We start from the raw sequence: 13,993 nt of genomic DNA on the forward strand, positions 1-13,993 counted from the left end.
CGTGGTGTTCAAGGACTCCATCAGGATTGGTGAGGGTCCCCAGAAGTCTCCAAGATAGCAAGCAGCTGCTGAGCCCACCGCAAGCTCAAGAACTGAGAAGAGGCAGTGAGTGTCCAGGAGGATCAGGCAAGCCTAGGGGAGGCACAGGGCAGGTATGAGAGTGGCTTTGGGGGAGGGGTGGCTTCTCCCAGAATACTGAGAACGAAGAAGAGATTCCCTGACACATGCACCAAAAAATCTCCATACAGATTTTCTACCAACAGGAAAGAAACTGTTTTATCATATCTTTTATTTTTGGTCTCTGTTGACATTTTCCTACCTGTATTTCAGACCCAGCTGCAGAGGGCCTGGTTTGACTTTGCGTGTTGTACTTTCTGCACAACAGAGGGTGACAGAGACAAAGCTCTGGGAAGAAAAATACCAGCCAAGCTTCCTTGTCCATGTCTTCCTTTAGAGGAGCTCCGCACACTAACTGGCTGCCCAGAGCTGGGCACCTGCATGTCCACACTTCTTGGACGCTGCCCTTTTCAGTCTGGAATATTGGAGGACTGTTTTGTAAACTTGGCATTAAATTCACACAAAAAACCATGAAACATAATAAAGTCTCCAACAATGCAAGGATCCCAACAAGCCTGTAAATACCAACCGTGAGGTCAGTGGAACTTCAGTGTCTGAGTCAGATTGGTTCCAGGATTGCCCTGGGTGCTTGAACTCTAATAGAAAACGTCATAGTTTTTACAGATCACTCAAGTATATCCTCAATGTTACCTAACACAGCACGGATGTTATGTAAGTATTTTTTTATACGGTATTGTATAGGGACTAATAGTGAAAAGAAACCTGCAAATGCTTGACACAGATGTAATGGTTTTGATTTGCAGATGGTTGAATCTGTGGATCCCATGGATTTGGAGAGCGCACTGACAGTTTGGGAGCAGGAGCACACTCTTACTTTCTTAAATTGGTTGTGCATTTAAAAACCCTTGCAGAAGGGTCTAAACAATGAGTCCTTTGTTGGAATGCAAACAATCCTCCTTGCATTTTAAAAGGATTTCAAAGCCTGACAAAGGATTACAGCCAGCCATTTTTTCTGTGTGCTTGGGGGTGGGGTGGGCAAGGGTGTTGGCATGTGAAGGGGAAGATATACCATTCATGCAAACTAACAGTTCAATTTCAGAAAGAACAAATGTCAAGTTTAGCCTTCCTGGCCTCTTTAACACGCAAAAGAATTTCTTCCAGCAGGAGGGAGGCATTACTTCATTTGTAGCCTTGAAATTTCCTGTGACAAATTCCCAGCAAGTGTTGTCTGGGTCCTTGGGTCTTGGGAAGCCCCCAGGGATGGAGGAGGTGGGGAAGAGAAAGCACAGTCCTTACAGCTTCAGGCTGCTCTCAGGTGGGATCCAGAGCTGACACGTGCCATGGAGTCAGATTCCCACAAAAGTAGCAGAGCTGTTTCAGCTTCTACTTCTGTGTTTCTTTATAAAACAACTTAAGACAATGGGAAGAAAAAAAATCCAGCTTGAAACACTAAATTTACACTATATTCCTCTAGTTCAAGACTGGATTTGTTGGGATAGAAAATGAAAAATGTAAATGACATCGAGATCTGAACTACTTGAATGAGAATCTGAATTAGAATTAGGAATGATTGCCATTCTGAAAACCTGAGAAATGGGTTGCACAGGCCCCGGGGAGAGGACAGGAGCCCAGTGCTTCTCTGCCCAGGAGAATAACTGGAAACTAGCAAGCCCCGGGCCTCTCTGAACACCAAGTGTTTAAAAACTCCAAGAAGCGCTCTCCAGGGAACATGAAGGGTGGATCACTCTCTCACCAGGCCCCTCCTTACACTACCTTAAGGGTCTCCAGGGGATTGTCCCAGACTCAAGATTGACAGGGATCTTGAAAACAAAGGAAATATCCACACTATCACAGAAAAAACAAAGTCCATGCAAGTTTGCAAAGGTGCAAGGCCTAGGAGGCCAGGTACCCGCTGTGGAAGGGCAGAGCCAGGTTTTGGACCGTCAACTCATGTCTAGGATTTTAATAGGCCATTGTTCACTGTGATGGTGTTAGTAGTAATAACTGCACATTTTGAAAAAGCATAATGACATGATGGCGAAGAAACAAATGCCAAGCACAGACCGTACAGTATGATCAAGAAGCTCTCTCATGGTGTGTGTCTGGAGAGAGCAGACCAAAACCTAGGGGCTGCCTTGTTCATGCATGGGTAGGATGTGAAGGAACAAACCACATTTTTGAAACTATCTTCTAGAAATTACGTAGAATGTATCCACTGACAGACATTTTAAATATAATTCCTACTCGGCATCATCAATTTTACTATTTTAAAATTTGATTGAAAACAACTGCAGAAGCTTCTCCTAAGGGTACATGTGAACTCCACTGGAAACCTGGGGCCAGTGGCCAGTGCTCACGAACTCCTCTCCAATGGGCCAACGCTGATGAACCTGTGGGGACTCCCCCCATTGCTGCCCTTCTCAGGATGCTCCTTTAGCACCACAGCTGCCTTGCAACACTTGCCTAGCAACACAGAGGAAACTTACAAGCAACTATCATGTCAATCCAAAGAATTTTGATTGGCTTAGATGGAAACACCAATGACAGAATTTTAGCATTTTCTATCTTCAAATATGTAAAAATTTTATATCTTGAAAGCAAATGTAAAGATTTATTTGGTTTAAAATTAATTATTCTAGACACCAAAAGCTTCCCATTACACTTGAGTTTACTCAAGAAGCTTAAAGGAAATGATTAATAAAAACCAGGAATAAAAGGGTAAAAACACAGTTTTCCAGCGATATAACCAACATTTCCAATAATATTCAGATGAATATCTTTGCTGGGCATGAAGTCCTTCAGTTTATACTCAGGGCTGTGCATCTGAAGGGCGTATGTTTCTCTACTGGGAGGTGTGGCTCTGAAAATGACACACTGACAAGTTCCAGGTGGTTTTCCAAAGATCTAAGCAAGAATCCATTTTCATGACGTGAACACAAGTTGCACAGCAGTCCCCCCATTGAAACACCTACCAAAAGCTGTCCAGCAAAGCAGACGAAAAGGATCAAGGCAAGCGAGAGAAATGCGGCTCCAAAAGAAATCCCAAGGATGGATGTCCTACCGGGGAACAAAAGGAACAGGTCAGCGAGCAGCCGTGGAGACACTCTGAGAAGTTACCAACAACACTGGGAGTTTGCTCAGGGCTTCCTGCAACAAGTGGTGCAATCTCAGCGTTTGGAGAAATTCAAATAGAGCTAAAACAAACAGAACCCATTTCTCTAAGCAAGTATCTGCAGTTGTGGCTGATGAACTTGCTTGGCACCTTGTAACTCCCCTCCGCGGCTGTTTGTCACAGCAGAGTACAGGGGACAGTGTTTTGGGGCAGCTAGCTGAACCGCTTGCTCCAATGCTAGCAGCTCACATGGGCACTGGTTCAGTCCAGCTGCTCTGCTTCTGATCTCTCCTCTGCTCTACAGAGCCTGTAAAGACAGCAGAGAATGGCCAGGTGTCTGCACCCCTGCCACCCACATGCGAGACCTGCGTAGAATTCCATTTTGACAGATCTCTCTGTCTCCTGTCACCCCATCTCTCTGTATAACGCTGCCTTTCAATTAAATGAAATCGACTTTAAAAAGGAAAGAAACATAACCCTTTAAATGTCTTGTCTGTGTACCTGGCACTTCTTTTATGTACAGTTAGTAGATGTACATTTAAAATACAAAAAGTGTTGTCAGTAGTTTAAAAAGTTACTCCATGGTGCACATGGAGGACATGGTGGCTCATTGGGGCCTGCAGAGGACATCTGATACTATAGCAGAGAATGGAGAACAGAACATACGGACAACTACCCCAGCCAAACGATGACAGCAAATATCTGAGTGATTGCGGAGTATACGGTTGATGGTGTCAGCCAACGGACATTGGTAAGGATTCTTCATCCATAGATCGGTGAGATCAACAGCATTCGAAACTATCGCATCCACCTGGAGAGAACCTTCTGAACATGCGCCATTGTGACCCTGGCTGGATACCAGGTGGCCTTTCCCCATCCTCAGACTAGGAAGGTTGGGAGGCTGGGTATGGCCTATCCCCTTATCTCCTCCCACCCACCCCCTGAAACGGGAAGAAGAAATAGAAAGCTTGAAAACAGTGATCATAGCCACTTTTCCCTATCCTTAGATTCCTCCCATCCTGATTCACTATGCAAACATCAATTTAAAAAAATCTTTTAAAAAAAAGTAAATAAATATTTTTTTTAAACAAGTTACTTCAAAGGAAATCTCATGTGCAGATGGTTTTACTAGTAAATTCTCCCCAATGTTTGCAAAATTTGTATTGGAGGCCGGCCTGGTAGTGCAGAACTCTAATCCTCTGACTGCTAATGCTGGTTCATGTCCTGGCTGCTCCACTTTCAATTCAGCAATCTGCTTATGGTTGAGGAAGGCAGCAGAGCACGGCCCAAGTCCTCGGGCACGTGCACCCATGTGGGAAACTTGGAGGAAGCTCCTGACTCGCGTTAGATCAGGTCAGCTCTGGCCTTTGTGGCCATTCGAGGAGTGGCCCAGCAGATGAAAACCTCTTTCTCTGTAAAAATCTGCCTTTCAAATAAAAATAAATCAATCTTCTAAAAAAACATAATGATTTATATCAGTTTTTCACAAACTCTTTCACAGAACAGAAATCATTTTTAAGCCATTCCACGAGGCTAGCATCACTCTAATACCAAAGGCATCATAACGTTAAAACTCTACCATCTCTTATGAACACAGACACAAAAATACTAACTGAATATTTTTTTAACTGAATTCTACTACCCATAAAAAGGTTTGCACGTAATATAACTAAGTAGTAAGAAATGTAAGATTGGTTTAATAATTGAAAACAATTTCTATAATACTAATAGAATAAGGGGGAACACATTCATCTTCAGAGCTGCAGAAAAAGCATTTGATAAAATGCAATCCTGCTTCAGACTGAGAACATTTAACAGGCTGTAAGGAAAATGGAATTGGCTTATCCTGAGAAAGGGCCATTAGGAGAGGCGCACCATGGACATCATGCTGCACGGTGAAATACTGAGTACTTCTCTCCTGGAGACACACGTTAGAGAGGCTGTGTGGCTCGGAGACTCCTGCTCCAGCACTTCGCTGGAGTTGCAGCCAGCACAACTAGGCAATAAAACACACATGCTGGTAGAAAAGGTGGAACACCTACTGGTCGCTGCCATGATCCTGAATATAGGAAAAGTATGTCACACATCGATTTAGGACTAACAGTGGCTCCAACTCCCTTAGACAGGCTCATCCTGTGGCTGAGCGGTCCTGGGGCCTGGGCATGCTTAGTGCTTGGTCTCTCCCCGGGTTACTACCGGCTGCATGCTTGCATTCCTTCGAAATTCAATGTTTAAATAGAAAGCTAGTCTCCAGTGAAATGGGATGGTGGTGTGCTCCTCTGCAGGGTTGGTACCCATAGGAGAACAGAGGCCAGACAGCCAGCTGTGTCTTCACAGCAGGTCAACACACACAGGTGCGGACTGCAACCTGAGGTGAAGAGGGCCGTACTAGAGCCAGCAATGCCTAAGATTCTGATCGCAGGCCTATCGCAGGCCTCTTGACCCATAAGAAATAGACGTCTGGGGTTTATAATTTATATAAGCTACATTAGGCTGTTGTAGCAGTCAGGAGAGACTCGGATCCCAGGAAACAAGAAACACCACAGGGTAAAGTATGATTTGTCCCAAGTTCTTAATCTCACCCTTCATCTTGCCTGTTCTATCAAAAGAATGTTCAAGCCCATTAAGCCTACCTAGATGTTTGCGTAACTTAATCAATTTTAATTAGCATTCTGATTGCAAAGCTGTTTCTTCTAAACCTATAAGCGTAATTGATTTAGATGCTTCCTGAAAAGGAAATTTGACATTTCCCTGCCGTGAGGTAGAAAATTGCACCTTTTAGTGATCATGCCTGACTTCGGCTCTTTAATCAAGTACATTGTCCCAGGACACAGAAGACGCTGAGTGGAGACAAGCTGTTTTCCCCTTTCATTTTTTTTTCCTGACTCATTTTATTGCACAAATGTGGTCCTTGCAGGAAGGAGATGCCCATTTTTTTTTTTCCACAGAAAAAGCTAAGCAGAGGTACACATCTCCCCCAAAGTCTAAATGTCACATTTGTGAAATGCTGTTTTTTGGGTAGAGCATGGTGCCTTTCTCTGGGATTTCATCCAGTGTGACAATTTTCATCCCCATCCTCACTGTCTTCACTTACAATCTGCATCTTTACTTTTCTGGTGTGCTACTCAGCAAAGATGACAAAAAACTTAGACAGCCAGCTTTTCATTGTACAGTTGCATGAAGTAATAAAAAAGAAGTCTTGGTTGTTAAGTGACAGAACTTCAAAATGAAATGAAATTCAGTTTCAAAAATCTACAGCTGAGGGGCCAACACCATGGCATAGAATGCTAAGCTCCCACCTTTGGCAGCGACATCCCTTGTGGATGCTAACGTGAGTCTTGGCTGTCTGGCTTTTGGTCCAGTTCCCTGGAAATCCACCTGAGAAAGCAGTGGATGGTGACCCAAATCTTTGAGCCTCAGCACTCAAGTGGGAGATCTGGATGATGCTCCTGGCTCCTGGTCCGGTTCTGAATGCTACGTGACCAGCGGATAAAAGGGCTCTCTAATTCTGTCCTTCAAACACAAATAAATATATTTTAAAATAAATTGAAAATTGAAAAGAGCAAAGGGTATATTTATATATCACCTCCATTCCAGGGCCCTCTTTCAGGTAACAGGTTGCAGCTTCAAGGCGCTCTGGCCACTGGAGCTCCCTAGGTAGGGGAGAGAAAATGGCTGTGGTTGAGGCAGAAGGCTTCCCCTTGGTGGTCACAGCAGCACTCTGTCACTGCCAGAGGCTCCCCCGGAACACCAGGGTCTGCTCTCTCTGTACTCTGGATTTGGCTGGTTCAATCTCCCATGTTCTCTCTCCACCTTGACCTCCTCCTTGGTCTGGAAGCACACACCCTGCCTCCCGGAGCTCCACCACAGTGCACACACATACATCTCTCACTGATTTCTTGAGTCCACATCCCTCCCACCTGTTCCTTCTTCAGAAGTCTCCATTTTGGCAAATGACAACCATTGTTTTAGCTGTTTGGGCAAACAAGCAAAAAACCCAAGAACAGCAAGAAATAATTCCTGAAACTTAACTTTCTCACAGTCTTGCCACCCAATCCAGCGGCGAGTCTCATCCATATCACTCTTCACAGTATATTGTGGAAGGGCCCACAGCCTAGCTGTCCCTTTTGCCCCTGCTGCCCACCCTGGTCCCTACAACATGAAGAACAATACTTTCAAGGCTCAGCTGGGTCATGACCTCTGATCAGGAGGATCCAGAGCATTCTACCCACCTCAGCATGAAACCTCTCGATCCCTGACAGCACTTGTTCTCTCACGAGTCTCCTGGTCCCATCCTGCTCCACTTACTCCTGGCTCACTCAGTTCCAGTTGCCTGGACTCCTTGCTGGCTCCTGAACTTAACGTCACTCTCACCAACCCAAATAGGCTTCTACCAAAAGCTCCACAGCTTCCTCCTCAGCTCCCGCTGACAATTTCTTTGCCATCAAATCAATCACGCCCTCCCAGCTCATCCGGCTCAAAAATCTCCAACCACCACATTCCAGGTTCCACTCTGTGGTCTTAGTGCATGAGGGCTACTATAACAAATCACAACAGAAATCAATATTTAAACAAAAAGATTCACTTCTTATAGCCCTGGAAGCTGGGATGTCAGACCAAGGTTACAGCCAATGCGGCTGCTGGTGAAAGCCTTCCCTGTAGTATAGATGAGCTCTGGTCTTCCCTCCGTGTCCTCACATGGTGGTTCTTCTTAAAGGACACTAACTCCAACGAGATCTGGTCTACACCTGACTGCCTCCCTCTGACTTGGCTCTGAATATACAGACCATTACACTGGTGCTGGTGCTGGTGCTGCAACATGAATGTTGGGCACTGAGTTCTTGAACAAAGTTAGGATTCACAAAATGTTGTCTCATGGAATAGCAACCAAATAGTCAATCCACTAGCCTGGAGGTTTTCTGGGAAGGTAGCTACTTGCTTAGGACCAACAGCAAAAATAACAGCTTTGAAAACAAATTCCCAATCCATGCCAGGGAGATTGAGTCAAATTCATGTGATCTACTTACTGAAGAAAGATCTAAGCATTTCACAGAATATTTTGATATAAAGTGGTAAACCCCAGAAGTACCAGGGGGAGACATCCTGAAAACTACCCCAAAATGATGCTGCTGCAACTCAGAATCCATGAGATGACCACTGATTAAGCTGTGCTGTTTAGGAATTCAATGAAATGACAAGTAACACAGGAGACAACCATGACAGGGCTGACAAAGGGCAAAGGTCAAGCAGCTAGGAGCTGTAACTAGCAGAAGAGGTAAATCATGCCCACAGATGTTAAATACTTTGAGTAAAGGAAAAGAAAAAATGAAATCTATATTTTTATGTAGTTACCTCATAAAACTTAGATATGAAAAAGCAGTCATCGAAACTATAAACCCAATGGAAAAAAGGAGGTAACCATGATATGGCAAAAAAAAAACCCTAAAATGAAACTTTGAAACAACATATTTAATACAAACCATAAAAAATAAGCAAACAAATTTTAAATAAATGGAAAAGTTCTCAGACAGGGAAGGTATCCAATGGATACACACACACACACACACACACACACATATATATATATAGAACCAATAGCAGACATTTTATCAGCAAGAACAGAGGATGGATGGCAATTGGGTAACATCATCAATACTAAGCAGAAGGAAAACCCTGCAGGTTTTCACCCAATGAAACTCTAAGAACAAATGAAAAATAAAGCCAATAAAGAGATTCGAATGCAAACAAAAAATTGAAACTGTCATTATGCAGATCTTGAATAAAAGATTTACAAATGCTATATATATCAGCAAGAAGGAAAAGAGAGGGGAACAGTTTTTAAGATCCACTGATAAGCAAATAAACTGGCAAAGAATATGAATACATTTAAATAAATTTTTAGCATAATTTCCAATTGTAGTTAAAAGTTCCAGGAAAAAAATATATAAATAAGAGACAACAATTAATGTTAGATTTACTAAGACTATGCTTCAAGATAATAATAAAGTCACTGAAAGGATATATATATATATATATATATATATATAGTCACATATACAATAAATTCTAGAGGCAATCACTACAAGTAAAACAACACATACTTTAAATGTTTGCAAAAAATCAAAGTTTGTTTTAGTGCAAAATATTCTGAGGTTCAAACATATAAAAATTCTTCCAAAAGGTTATTTAGAATCCTTCATGAAATTATGTGCAATTTAAGGTTTTCCTACCAAAATAAACTTATCTTTCAATTTCACTCTTCATAAATATTTTTGAACTCTCCAAACATACACATTCTCCCTAATAAAACAAGAACTAGATCAATTCTTTGAGAAGTACAGAAAGAACAAGACGTCCAAGTGGGACAGATGAGGCCAGTGTTGGTCCACCGCCCAGGGGCAGAGCTGGCTCCTTGCTTAGCAGCCTCCAGCACAGGGTGGGGAGACGGAACCGGCGTGGGCCCCGTGAGGGTCTCATTCAACAAGATGGAGAGTGACAACTTCTACAGCTGCTCAAGAGACTCAGAGACAAAGCTGCAACTGTGACATTTCCTGCAAGGACTTCCCACACAGACTGCCTCATGGGCTCTGAGTCTGTCTCCTTCGGAGGCACCCTTCAGAATGTCTCAATCCCAGTTCCCCATTTGTACTCCTTCCAGCGGGTGACGGGCCCTAGTTGCTCAGGATTTGAGAATGTAGGAATACTCATCCACTGAGAAGCTAGAGGAAAATGAGTGTATAAACCAACCAGGAGTAATCATGAGGATCTGGTTTCCTGAGCCATCTTTTATTCACCTCCATAACTTATTTTTAAGATTTATTATTTTTAATTGGAAAGGCAGAAATACAGAGAGAAAGCAATATGGAGAGAAGATATTCCATCCGCTGGTTCACTCTCCAAGTGGCCACGACAGCCGAAGCTGAGCTGATCTAAAGCCAGGAGCCAGGAGCTTCTTCTGGGTCTCCTACATGGGTACAAGATCCCAAGGCTTTGAGCCACCCTCTGCTGCTTTCCCAGGCCACAATAGGGAGCTTAACGGGAAGTGGAGCAGCTGTGACATGAACTGGCACCCATATGGGATCCCGGCGCATGCAAAGCAAGGACTTTAGCCCCTAGGCTACCACGCCTTTTGAATGAAAAATTGTTAAGCATACACTGGGAAATTTCACTAAAAATTCTGTAGTTCTAGAAAGAAGGCACGTTTGCCTTTGTGTTCTAATGCTCATTCTTGAGGGGAGGATTAGTCTCATGCGCACGCCTTCCCGTAAGGAGTAGACGAGAGACAGACAGCTACTGCACAGCTGTGAACTGTGTTAAAAAGTCTGTGGAAAATGGAATTGTTAAAAAATTTACTTTGAGTCAATGTGTTTTTGAAGTCCATGCATTGTTTTCCTATAATATGGACATCTTTTGATTAACAACATGGAACTTAGTTTGCTCTGATTCTGCCTGTGTCCAGGTCACTCTTAGAAGGGCAAGCTGGGCCCTGACCTGTTTTGGCCATATGTGTCTAGGATAAGATGTGTGCTTCGAATACTCAAGAATACAATTTGTTCACTAAAACAACACCTGGCAGGTGTTCTGTTGGTGGATAAGCATCACTGACTTACACTTGTTAGAATGCAGATGATGGTGATACTGAAATGAAAGCAAGAAAGTTACATTTATCATTTAGAGATCCCCATAGGGTGAATCAACATGTCCACTTTGAAAATCCAGTATGATCACAGCTCAGCAACAGGGGACCACTTAACCCTTGAGGTCCTGAGTTGTCCCTCCCTTTAGAAATGTCCATGCACTCATATCCTGAAACAAGCCGGATGCACTGGGAAGCTACACAAGGCGAGACTCCCGGGGGAAACCGTGTACTTACTTTGGCAATACGAGGATCTGCACGACGAAGATGCAGAAGAATATGAGGCATGCACAAGTCACATAATACTTGAAGGCTGGCAGAGCAGTGGCTCGGTACTGGGGAGAGAGGAAACGGTGAGCCTGGTGTTCCGGGAGAGCAGCCGCATGCGCACACCTGCAAGGTGCAGACTGGGGCAAGAGCAGGCAGCTCATCTTACTGAGTGCTTCCTCCCTGCAAATGAACTGTGAAAGCGTGACTTCCAAAGACAAGTTACGGTGCAGCTGTTCAGAAGGCCAGTTCTATGGAACTGAATCACTCCACTAAGGAGAGAGGCTCCAGACCAGAAAGCTGAGTGAATGACTTGAAGGCCTCAATGAATCCTGCTGACCTTGTTCCTTTAGCAGTCTGATGCCTGCAATGATTTGGGCAATGGGAGATACTGTCCATATCACAACATTTTACTTTGGAGTAACTCTGAAGGTAATGCATAACATGTTCATGGGAATGTTTTATTTTATTGTCATGCTTGGAGGTGTTGAGCAAAAGTAGAAGCCTGGAACATCGTAGGGCCTTGTTTCTGTCTTTGCAGGTTTTGAGCCTGCCCGTCAGCTACTAGCCTTCTTCTTGTTCATGCTGTCAGTGGGGCCTTCACAGCGCCACCTCCTACCTGCGACTGTGGATCAACTGGTCTTAGCTGTCTGCCTGGGACTGCCCTGGCTCAAATTATGGAGGAACCTAAGGCCAAACAGCACCACAGCTGGCAAACCTTAGGATGCGCCAGGCGTTCTAAATGCTTTCTGTGTCCCAGCTCCGCTAATCACCACAGCCTTGTCCTTGAGGGAGCAACAGACGCTGCTCTTACATCAGGAAGGAGGAGCTGGGAGCTGCCCATAGCCCTGGTTCACATCCTGGGAGAGACATGGGGAGCCGAAGGGCAAAGCAGGACTTTGACCTGGCAGACTGCCTCCAGACTCACATTCCCAACCCCACGACTCCTGCATCTCTTACAACAGGGCTTCATAAGGAAATTAAGTTTTGTAACAACACTATTAGAACTTGCGAATAGTTACACTGGCACTGGCTATAGGACAAGCTATGGGGGAATGCATGCCTTCCTGGAAATTAGGACTGAGTGATGGACTGCCACTCTGTCTCCTCTTTCTCTTTGGATACGCATGCTTTGTTGCTCCTTTCCTCCCTGCTGGCCCGAAGAGCAGGCTTAGGGCAGGTAGATGAACTATGAGTTCAAATATGGATGTGCTCTCAACTTTGCCTTCAGTTGGCCTCTACAAATACACACATGTGGGAAAAACATGCAAAAGTAGCATTTTGTACTGAAGGCCACCTTCCATTACATCTTTTTTTTTTTTGGCGACGATGTGAATTAATAGCCAGGATAGTTAATGCGCTGCTGGAGACGCACCATCAGGAGAACAGCTCCCATGTAGTTATTAAGCGTTTGATTATATTCTTATCTTCTAACATTTTTAGCAGCTTTGTGCAGAATTGTGAGCTGGCATTTCATCTTGGTATTAACATGGTGAATATGGAAGGTGGAAGGAGTTAACCTAAAAAATCAGTAGCCATCAAGACGTGTTAGAGTTACTCAAGGGCATCAATTTGATAAACTATTGCTAGTCCAGGTCCTTTACTAAGAAGTGTGATTCATCCTCTGATCAATGACATACAAGAAAAATTTGCCTTAATTGTAAAACACAGCCACAATGCAACTTGAGAGGCCCTGTCATATTTGAGACTTAATCATTCAGTATTCAGAAAACTATGAACTGGCTTTTCTCAACAGAATTTTTATACCAGTTCCATAAAGGTTTCTCTTAATATAATTTATCTTGTTCAAATTGAGCCTGTAAATCTGGTTGGACAATGGAATTGATCTCTCTAGGTTTTGTTCAGTCTTTTTTTGTAAGTACTAATTTTGAACTTCTTTTATTTTTAAAAGACTTTTCTCTAATGCATCAGACTGTCTTGGTCACAGGAAATGCATGATAATTATTACAACACAATTCCTGTTAATTTTCATGTTATTGTGATATTAACATAAACAGGACAGATTCCATGTAGCTCACATACAATTCTAAGAATATGATATTTCCCGCACTCCCTCTTCCTTCTTTCCTTCCTTTTTAGTTTTTGAGATAACATTTTTAATTTACATTATAGTCAATGACTTAATGCTTCACTAAATAAAGAACCTAGATCAACACAAAACAAAAGGTGAATGAAACAGTCTTGCTCAAGAAGGGTTGATCTTCATGCGGTAATTATTTAATTCATTTTAGGCAAATTCATGTAAGAACTAAAGGTATGCTTCACATTTGTGCATGGGCTCTCAATGTAGATATTATTATGTGAATGTATTAAATAAAAACATATAAGTTTGGGTTTTCTAATGCTATACAACATGCAATGAACTTAAAATTCATGTTTCCATGAAAATATTAAAATTATATTTGTAGAGCGATCACATATTTTTAGGAACCATTTTTTAAGAGGTTTTCCATATTGAGAATTTCACATTGAGAAGGCTGGGTTTTATTCCTTGCCAGGAACGATGAATGGCCAAAGATAGAAAGTTGGTAGCAAGAAATAAGCTAAGACAATATATGCATGGAAAAACACAGGAAAATTCAGAAAGATTTCTGTATAGTTAGAGACAGTTTAAATGTCACATGTAAAAAACATTAGCACAATTTCATGAAGAAATTCAGAACTACCATTTGAGAAAACCCAACTGGTTTCAAAGAAAAAAATAGCTTACTTCTTTTTCCAGTATTTTGTTATAGAAAAGCAGTGAGATTCTTTGAATATCTTCAGACTTGAGCCATTGCCTAGAAATAAAAACAGACATATAAAAAAACTTCAACCAAACATCTGGAACATTTTTTTAAAATGACCTGCATTCTCTTTGCTGTCTTATAAATCTCCCC

At 42.7% G+C, this 13,993-nt stretch overlaps 1 protein-coding gene across 1 annotated transcript in view; it reads right to left on the reverse strand.

Annotated features, from left to right (window-relative positions):
- Window positions 1–13,993, reverse strand: part of ADCY2 (adenylate cyclase 2) — a 319,427-nt gene that overhangs the window by 51,399 nt on the left and 254,035 nt on the right. The window contains exons 13-15 of the mRNA XM_058680233.1: window positions 13,825–13,894; window positions 11,064–11,161; window positions 3,051–3,135 (exon numbers count right to left, since the gene is read on the reverse strand). Coding sequence (XP_058536216.1) covers window positions 3,051–3,135; window positions 11,064–11,161; window positions 13,825–13,894 — 253 coding nt within the window. The remainder of the gene's footprint in view (window positions 1–3,050; window positions 3,136–11,063; window positions 11,162–13,824; window positions 13,895–13,993) is intronic.

The sequence above is a fragment of the Ochotona princeps genome, chromosome 23 (genome assembly GCF_030435755.1).
Source record: "Ochotona princeps isolate mOchPri1 chromosome 23, mOchPri1.hap1, whole genome shotgun sequence".
NCBI classification, from domain to species: Eukaryota; Metazoa; Chordata; class Mammalia; order Lagomorpha; family Ochotonidae; genus Ochotona; species Ochotona princeps.